A 9,805-nucleotide genomic window follows, 5' to 3' on the forward strand; every position below is an offset into this window, starting at 1 on the left:
CTCACGGCCCAAAGATGCTTTTCTCTTGCCCTCGAGGGCTCACGGGTGTGCGGCCCGGTTCCGGGGCACCGGAGAGCACCGGGCGAGCCCAGCGTCTCCCACGGAGCTGGGGATGAGAGGCCGCCACGTCCCAGCACCTCCAGCCCCTGCCGACGTCCCATCCAGTTTCAGCATACCCCGATGTTACCAAGGCACAAGGAACCGGTGTCCTACAAACGTCTGAGGTTATCCCGTGGATGTCAGGGGACCGAGGGCTCTTTGCACCAGCAACTCGCTGGCCAGGCGTTGGTAAACGCGCTCGGGTATAGCGATGTTTTCTTTATTTCTAGGTGGAAAGCTACGTGGGTCACATCCGTAACCTGACAGCGGAACGGGATGCTATCACCACCGAATATGAGAGAGAAAATGAACAGCTCAGGCTTGAGCTGACGCGGCTGCAGCTGCAGCAGGGTAATCCTTTCCCTCTAAAACACGGCCCGAGGAGATGCATCAACAGGTAGTGGTGTATGGGTCTTCCAGCAGAGAAAGCCTCTTTGAGAGCAGAGCGGTGTTTCTCAGCGAGTTGTGCTACAGCCGCATGCGTGGCCTGTCGTTTGGGAGGTTGGCAGAAGTGTTAATGAAATATTAGAACTGATTTCTAATTGACTTAGAGGTTCTTGTCTGCTTTTACTATCGTTATTCAATGAGTCGGGCAGTTTCTCGCTTTGTGTGGCTCTGTTGTTGCGCTAAGCATCTTCCAGAGGCTGTTCGAAGAACAGAATTGATGGTGCTGTTTGTTTTCCAGCTCTAAATTATTTGGCAGTGACTCCTCGGGTAACGGAGTGTTGGACTGTGTTCCCGCTGAAGTTGGTGAATTTGCCATTGGCTTTGGTTTAGACAAAGTCCACTTTTTTTAAAACAACTTTGAAGGACAGTGGTGTGTTTGTGATGGTGATTCAAAATTTGTCGTGTATGCTTATTTTAGTATAGTAATTTCATTTAAAACAAATTGTTTCACTTATTTGAAGTAAAGTATAAGTGAAATATAATTTGCTTTCTTCTCAAAGCCTGGGTTCGCTTCCAGTAAGGGCAAATGTATTTTGCTGGGTTTAGTTCTTGATTTTCTTCAGTCTTCCTAGTCTTCTGTTGTGCTTTGAGTCCTGCTAATAGCACACCGTTGTCATCGGCTCCCCCTTACGTGGTGCAGATTATCCTGCGTCTAAGGTAAAACTGAACAGTTTCTTTGTTACGCGCGCTTTATTTGGGACAGCAAATACAGCAGTTTTGGGAAATTGATTGCAGTTTTGCGTCTCTGTTCGGTTTCGGCCAGCCTGTGGGTTTCAGGGAGCACATCTGATGGAGTGGCTTCTCAGAGATGGGTGTGCGTAATCACTGCTTGGAAATCCAGTTCCTCAGGGCACGTAAAGCTGTCCTTTAGTGTTGAAAAGGCTGGTGTGCCCGGGCTGAAGTGACTAAGGAGCCCTCGGGAGCATCGCTGCGGCAGAAAACTTTATCACTGGTGGTTCTTCCCCACGAGGTGGCAGGCGAATGACAAAAATGACCCAAAGGCTGGCTTTGCGTTTATTGCCTCACAGTGGCTCTGCTGCTTTGGACTTTTGCCATTTTTTTAGGGATTCTTGTGGCTGTTGAGCAATGATTAACACTTGAGTAGAAATGGAGATCCATGTCCATGGATCTCAGTGTATCTGCGTCCATGATGGGTTGCTGACTGCGGTCAGGTTGTTACCAGCCTGCCATCCCCAAGGGGTTTTTTTTTGTGGTTCTGCCGTGCTTTAGTGCCATACGGTGTTTCTGTGCCGCTTTCTGGAGGAGTTTGCTTTGGGATATCGCTGTCAGACTTTGGTTTTTAAGTCTTGTTATTACCTTACTGATTGCCTTAGCTGTGGTCCTGTGATGCGCATTGATAATTTAGTGATCTGGGCAGTGGATGAAGCCCTGCCTTCCACCAGGCTGTCCTGCGCAGGGAGGGATGCCAGCCCTGATGTGTTTTGGGATGCTTGTAGATCGTTTTCTTGAGGAACTGGCCTTTTGCTTCGCACGTCAACCTCGTCACCAAAACCCCACTGGCTATCTGTGGCACAGAGCGGATGGATGTGCTTCTGCTTTCACTTGCTGCGCTTTCTCAAAGCCTCCTGTCAGGCCTTTGCCTGCTCCGGGTCTCTAATGTACCTCTGCCGCAGGGTTTGATCCCGCATCCCTGTGTCTATTCCCTGGGCCTCCGCTTTTCGTCGGAGTTTGTGCAGACCAACCCAGAGATGCCTCCTGAGCCCTGCAGGGTGTGGGGCAGGCTCAAGGGCTTGAACTAGAAGTTGGTTCTAGTTCTTACTCCCCCTCTTGTTCTTGTGGGGCAGCTGGTTGTCTTTAGCAGGGACAAGATGATTCTGCAGACCAGGCTGGAAACGGGGCTGGAGAAGAGCCTTGTGGAAAGGCGGACCCCGCTCTACCAGGATTGCTAAATAAAAGCGTGGGCAAGGCACGAACAGAGGATGGTGGTAGGGAGCTTTTGGGAGGCTTGAGATGGTAACGAGTTCGGAAGGGGCAGTTGAGGACAGAGGCTGGTTCAAGGCTGTGGTGAAAAGGAGGGGACTGACCTGCAAGTGGTGAAGGTGCGAGTGACAGGGTCTGTCCTCGTGGTGACAGCGGGGAGTCCCAGTTTGGGGAGTGGGGAGACTGGGAAGGGAAGGGGCAGAGGCTTGGGTAAAAGCAGGAGATGACCTGGGTGGGCTCTCAGGGCTGGGCGCACTCGCTCCTCCAAAAGCAGCCAAGCAGATCAGCAGCTCTGCTCAGTCCGAGGATTGCTGGGAGAAATTAGATGTGCTAAGAGCTGTTTCTGATGATAAAAAGTAAGTTTCTGCTTGCCCGTTTACTTCTTGCCTGGGATGGGCTCAAAGGGTTACTGCGGAGAGCAGCCGCTGCTGGCTTTATGCTGAGCTATTGATCTGAGCTTTACCTCATTTGGTACCTCTGCCCAGAGTGAAATTTTTCCTTCCCTCGAGGCAGTTCATAATCCGTTTCCGATGGTTCTTGTCGAATACGCCCCGGTGTTTTTGGAGGGCAGATCGATAACTCGTGCGCTGCATTACCAAAAGCCTTTCTGAAAAACAAATGTAACGGCAGTAAAACAATGCTGTTTGGGGCTTGCCTCGATTTGTTTAAAAAGTGAAACAAAAAGGATAAATAGTCGTGGCCTGAGCTTGTTTATCGTAACAGCTGTACGGCTTAAACGTACCCAGCATGGATGAGAGGGTACAGCTTCTGTCGTGGGGGTGAGCATCCTGGTAAACTCCTTATTTCTGAGAAACCTCCTGGGGTAAGACACCTCCGCAAATACAAAACCGGCTTCCGAAGCAGCGGCAGCGAGTGCAGAGTGGTCCTTGCTCGCAGGAAGACATCAGCCCACTCGTGTAACGCTTCTTGCACGAGGTGTTTGCTCTTCTCAAGCAGGACGTGTTGGGTGGGGTAGGGAAGGTGTTTGAGGTACTTGTAAGGAATTAGTGGGCTCTTACGAGCAGGTGGTCTGTGCTGCATATGGCAGACTCCCCTCATCCTCACAAATCTTTTTTTCCTCTTCAGCCTCTGGAAAATTTCTAGGTCCTGTTACCCCAAACTATGCTGCTTAATATTGTTTTGCAGGTTGGGTGTGAGAGAAGTACGTGGAAGCGAAACTGTCAATGCATCGCCAGCCATGGGTTCAGAGCATTGCTCCTAAAGGGAGATGGTTGTCCCGTTTTTTGTCCTTAAAGCAGAGCAACTTTCAGCTTATTTTAGATGAGATTTGGCAAAACTGTGGGAGGAAACTGCAAGGCAGGTTGGAGGCAAGGGAGGGGTTCAGTTTGGTGTGAGCTGTGGGCTCTTCGTCACGCCTGCGGAGCGAGCAGCCAGCTATTTTAAAACTACAAAACGCAATATTTTGCTCTGCTTCGCGCAGGAAAGCTGTAAGTCAGCCGTGTTTGACCTCCTCATTGAACAATCTGTAATTTATAACCGCAGGGGGAGGCGAGTGGGAAACCGCAGGGTGTTTTCCATCCACAGGGCTGGGCAGAGCTGGCTGCAAAATACAGAGTGGAAACATCCGATCGATTTGAGCCTTAGGATGTGACTGCACTGGGTCCTCTGCTAAACCCAGTGTACGGAGGTGAGGAACAGACTCGTCCAGAGCTGTCTATGTGTCCTGGGTAAGAGTATGAGGAATATTTGCTCTGCCTAACCTCAGATGTCTAACTCTAGCTCCCTAAGCAGTGAAAGGGTGTGAATATCCCTCCTTCCTCCATACAAAACCCACAACTGCCCCCCAATTCCCGTCCGACACTTGGAAGCCTTTATAATCTGGTTTGGGCTAGAAACTGGGAGCAGGGTGGTTTGATTTTCTTTTTAATACGAATTATATAGAGAGGTTTTGAAAAAACCTTCCTTAGCTTAACAAGCTATTGGATCCAGTGCAGGAGTTGCTGCCTTGACCATGCAGGAGACCAAAGGTGCCTCGTTTTCTCCTGGCGGATAAATTTCCAATCATGCAAACGAGGGGCTCTTTGTAACAGCGCTTGCACAAACACAGTGGTGCCTAGCCATAAACCGACTTCTCTTGCAAATGTCGTTGTCATCTATTTGCCTTGGAGACCACTGAATCTCGAACTTTTTCCCAGTACAGAGTCTTCCTAGCTATAATTTTGGGATAAATGATGAAGAATTGACAGTTTAATTCTAAAAGGATTTTTTTTACACCTTTAATGCTACAGGAGACCTTCAAACAACAGGTCTGTGTTACCAGAAGCACTCCTTAGTCTGGGTTTATAGCTGGTTTTGGAGTAATGGGTCAGGAATGCTGTTCAGGGGGTGATTTCTAAGGTTGTGTTTTAAGAAGTACTCTGAGTCCCTTTGTGTCTCTCTGGCTCTGCCTAGGCCCTTGTTGGTTCCTCACAGTGCTTTCCTACCATATCCCGTGGGATACAGCGCCCTGATCTCCACCATGGGCTGTGCGCAATGCACGAGGCATTGCTGCGCATCACTGCTGTGCGTGGGGAAGAGGAAGAGATATTCAGATCTACCTCCCTACCAGACAGTCCTTAGGAAAAGAGTGATGCTCTGCTCATATGAGTGATGTGGTATTTTGTGTCTCTTCTTGCAAAGAAAATGTTTATGTGATTGCATGTCCATCTGTTTGGTTTCTCTCGATGCCTATTTAATCTGTTGTTTAGTTTCAGCCAAGCTATATTAAGGGTTAAAAGGGTCGAGGATAACCAGGTTGGTGAAACTTAGCTGCTGTGTAGAAGAAAATGGTTGTAATAACTCCTCCACTTAGAAAAAGGCAGGAGAACTCAGTCTAGATGTAACAGGTCCTATCGCTTGCTTGGCAGACAGGGTAGTGGATGTGAGCAGAAACGTCGGGACGGAGGGAATAGGGCTGAGACAATAGGCAAGAACAGGGGATGAGAGGCAGCAAGGGAGATGGGAAGCAGGAGAAAAGACTTTAGGAGCTGTTGGGCTCCAGGAGAAATGGGGGCTGTTGCAGTGGGGAGTGTTCAGAGGAGCTAGGACGCAGATCTGCAAGGAATTGTGCTTTGTTCCTTTGCTCACGGCCAGCCTTGTCTTGCAGAAGCCCAGCTGAAGGAGGTCGAGGAGATGCTGGAACAGGAAGGCTTGTCCGAAATAGCTCACAGTAATGCCAGCGAACAGATTGCTTATTTACTGGTAGAAAGAACGACGCTACTGGAGAAACTGGAGATCGCGGATCAGAAGTTGGATTCACACAGCTGCGTAGACAGGCTGCGTGCTGCACAGCTCCAGGTACCTCCTGCTTCAGCTGCTCAGGCTGACTCAAGGTGTGCGGGGGAAAAGGATGTCTTTGAGAGATTTTTTTTTTTTTTTAAAGTAAAAATATTTCTCCTGTCTATGAGGACCCTGTGGATTCTTAATGCTGAATGTGATTTCTTTGTTTCACACTAGTATATGTACACTTGATTTGCTCCCACATCTTGCAGAGGGATAGTGAATAGGATTAATTTTAACAGAGAGAATGGCGAAGAGTTTGTGATATAGTTGGCTGGAGGATCTTCACTAGGTAATAATGACTTTCTGCTAATCCAGATTTCCTGGAGATCCAGTATGTAATTTCAGATGACTGAGTTCCCTTGAAAATCATTAGTTTAAGAAAAAACTTTCCCTATACTTCAGGTGAGGTTAAAACTCCTCCCTTGTCTCCTAACTGCTGACGTAGAGGACAGAAGTTAAGCAAACCTCTGCTTACAGACTGAGCTCAGTAAATAAATTTCACAGCATGACTTGATGATTGGCAGGTTGGAGAGGACTGTCCAGGTCCTGATTTTTGGCTTTCCAAGGTTGCGATGAAGAACGCTGACAAATGGTGGAGGAGCAGCAGCTGCGGCATGTTGTAGAGGCAGTTTGGGACAGATCTCCCTCCCACCGGCTTCCACCTCCTCCTGAATACAGCCGTGTCACGGAGCCGGAGCCCGGGAGCCACTGGCCCTCGTAGCTGCTTCTCCTGCCTCGCTGTGCTTGCTGGCCTCATCCTCAGCTTGGTTCTGATGGCGATGGCTGTCGGATGCACAGGGGCACACACATTGCTGCACCGGGCCAGCGCTAGAGCCCGTTTAGCCCTGCGGTATTGTGATACAGCGTTAAGTTTTTCATCTTTTTCCCAGTCTCCTTCTGCCACTTGGGAAGTGGCCAGGCTGGGTTACCCCTCTGGAGGAGTAGGGGTGGGGTTGCTCCTGCCCAGGGACCCAGTGGGTGGGCTTAGGGGAGAGGGCTCCAGGCTGCAGGGGGGTCAGGAGAGGGCCAGGAGCTGCAGCCGGGCAGGATCGACTGGAAAGCCCTCCTGGGGACAGAGGGGACCGGCGGGGTTTGGTGACCCCCGGGCTGGAGCCGGCTGGGGCACAAGCAGCTGGAAGACTTGCAGACAGACCCCTTCATGGCTGTCTCATCTTCTGACGCTACCTTGAACTGTCTACAGTTTTAAGTTTCTAGTTTTTCATTCTGATAAAACTGGTTTGGGGTTGAAAAGCTTCTTGGCCTTTTTTGATCAAGCTTGCTGAAGGAGGGAGGCTTGGCAGACCCGCGGCAAAGCTCAGCTTGGTTTGGGCCGTGTTGCACCATCTGACCAGAAGGCAAATGCCAAACCTCAGAAGACAGTGTCATAGGAGGGCAAATATGTCATGGTAGTTCATCAGGGATGCTCCCCTTGCCTCCAGTGCCATGCAGTGACCGAACCAGAGGTGCTATCGTTGTGTCTAGTAGTCCTTGATTAATTTTTCTCTTCCATCAATTTGTTTGCTTCTTAAACCCATGCAGTTTCCTTAATATTCTCAACATCTTATAGCGAGGACTTTCACAGTTCAGCTACTGTCACATGAAATTCCTTTGTTTCAACCTGCTATCTCCTAGCTTCGTTTGATGCTCCCCAGCTCTTGTGTTAAAAGGCAGTGAGCAATTAATTGTCTTTTCATCTGCCTTTTCTGTGCCGCCTCAGGTTTTACTGGCCTCAAGAGCATCCCTTTCTGACTGCAGAGCCCTAGTCTGCCTAACTGTTGTAGGGTTGGTTGTCGTTCAGGCTTCATCCATGGCACAGTAACACCTTCAGATGTAACTATCCACCTCGGAGCCAAAGAATCTGTTTGCAGTGAGGCAGAGAAACTTCGCTGATGTGCTGTCTCCCACTCGTGGATAGAAAATGCCTCTCTGCAAATCCTGAATAACATACTCCTGAATGTCTGTCACTTGATATAGATGTTTGCTGCAAACACACCCTTTTTTTCCCCTACGAAGCAGTGTAATGGAAACCTCACTGCAGTTAAAAAGGGGAAGCGGAGCTGTAAGCTTCCAGTGGAATGCCAGTTAACCATACCTGCGACCGAGGGTTTACTGGGTGAGAATGGATTTGCTCTTCCTTCAGTGCCACGGCCAGGGCAAAAGAAGGATAGAGATGCCTGCAAGTCTGGTGTTGAACCTGAACCTTCTTGCACGGAGCTCGTCCGTCTGAGGATGCAGCTGACTTACGGCAGTCCTCTCCCAGGACCGTTCCTTCTAACGATCCCGTAATGAACGTGGTTCGGTAACAAGACTGGTGCTGGGTAAAGATGGAGAGAGTGTTGTTGCAGCTGGGCTGGGTGTAGGACAGAGCCAAGGCAAAATCTTGTACGTGGAAATAATACAGGCTGTCTGCATGTGAAGAACAATGCCGAGTTTACTTGGTACCTGGTGCCAGAGTCCCCTGGTAGGTGGGCAGGCCTGTAAATACCTGACTTTTACCCACTTTTCATGCGGCCATTTAGAGGAATGAGACTTGTTAAAGGAAAATGTATTCTTGCGTGACCAAAACACGTTATAAGCTTAACGCTCCTCATTTCTAATCAAACACAACTTCTCTGCAGTTCTTATACTGGACACCTTTTTTTTTTCCCCTGTGTTTTTAAAACGAGGTGAAAGATACGTTGGAGGTCAGGAAAACAGTTTCTCTAAAGCGGACTGTTTATTCTCCCCAGATGATGTCATTGCTGTCTGTCCTTGTGAACTGGAAACTGTTGACTGAGCACGCCATTGTTTCGGGTAGCATCACACTTGTTTTAGAGAATCGTTAGAGTCACAGCAGTGTTACAGGTTAATAGGTTAATTGCTCTTGTTACTCTGTTTACTGGAACGTGTAGCCTTTCTTATTCCCAAATGACCTGTTACGTACTTGTTTCACTCTTAGACGGAAGGTCCAGACACGTTCCTGTCTGTTACAGAAGTGAATGCAGCTTTTAGCTAGGCTGCTCAAGCATAATTGATTTTTTTTGACGCATCCTTGCTAATGCAAAAAGCCAGGGTACAAAAATGGGTGTTTGTGTAATTGTCTCTGATACAGACGTGGGGAAATGCTTTCTGAGTTCTGGTAGAAGGCATGGCATGTACAAGCACGGTCACATCTGCAGAGCCAAGGTGCAAAATATTAATGGCAACTAACCTCCTGAGTGATGCTAGTTCATGTGTGCAGGCTGCCGGGGAACAGGGATCTGTTAGCTCGATAGGCGGCTCAAAAGAGAGGGACATGGGGAAGTAACCCAGCATTACTCTGATAAAAGTGAGTCGAGCATACTTGGCATCAACACGTGTCTTTGGGCAAAGCTGAGCCCACAGGCTCTAAAAGGAAGATGCCAAGGAGATCACAGGTTTTAAAAAAAAGGTAGCGAACCCGCAGACTGCCCAGTACTAGCTGAGACAACTGAGGGATTTTCACAAGGATTTGGGATAACTCTGGATGAAACATTCTCTTAAAATATAAGGTATGATTACAAACCCCCATCTAATCAAGATATGTTCAAACTGAAAATCCTGTACGCTGGTGTTGAGGGATGCATGGCAGCGTGCTTTCTGGTGGTATTGATTTATTAAAATCTCTTTCTGTGCAAGGATGAGTTTGATCACATTCATCAGACGTTAGAAGATGAACTCCAACAACAACGTGAACCCACGCAGCATACCGGAGAGACAATGAATGAGGTAATATGTTTGCACGTTTTCTTGCTGGTGACATGGCACGTAGTTGAGATTTCAAGCAGTGGGTCTGTTCTTGAGCACGCTGTGAGGGGTTTTTTATTGTTTCTAGCTGATGGGATGCGAGGGAGCTCTGAACTTCAGGGTGTGCCACCACATTGGCCTGGTGCTGCCGCATGGGTTAATTGTTTCTGCGGAGGGTCAGGGTTAACATCTCACCAGCTTTGGGTCAGGGCTGGCTCGTAAGCGCTCATCTGCCTTTAATGATATGTCAAAGAAGTGTCATTGGAGATGAGTCACACAGAATCACAGCATC

General features: G+C 48.6%; 1 protein-coding gene across 1 annotated transcript in view; it reads left to right on the top strand.

Moving 5' to 3' along the window:
• The first annotated feature begins 5,619 nt into the window (after positions 1 to 5,619).
• The window catches only part of LOC104167426 (coiled-coil domain-containing protein 30-like), a 32,465-nt gene continuing 28,279 nt past the window's right edge, over positions 5,620 to 9,805 (top strand). The window contains exons 1-2 of the mRNA XM_009707677.1: positions 5,620 to 5,784; positions 9,406 to 9,502. Coding sequence (XP_009705979.1) covers positions 5,620 to 5,784; positions 9,406 to 9,502 — 262 coding nt within the window. The remainder of the gene's footprint in view (positions 5,785 to 9,405; positions 9,503 to 9,805) is intronic.

The sequence above is a fragment of the Cariama cristata genome, unplaced genomic scaffold, assembly GCF_000690535.1.
Source record: "Cariama cristata isolate BGI_N322 unplaced genomic scaffold, ASM69053v1 scaffold32279, whole genome shotgun sequence".
NCBI lineage: Eukaryota > Metazoa > Chordata > Aves > Cariamiformes > Cariamidae > Cariama > Cariama cristata.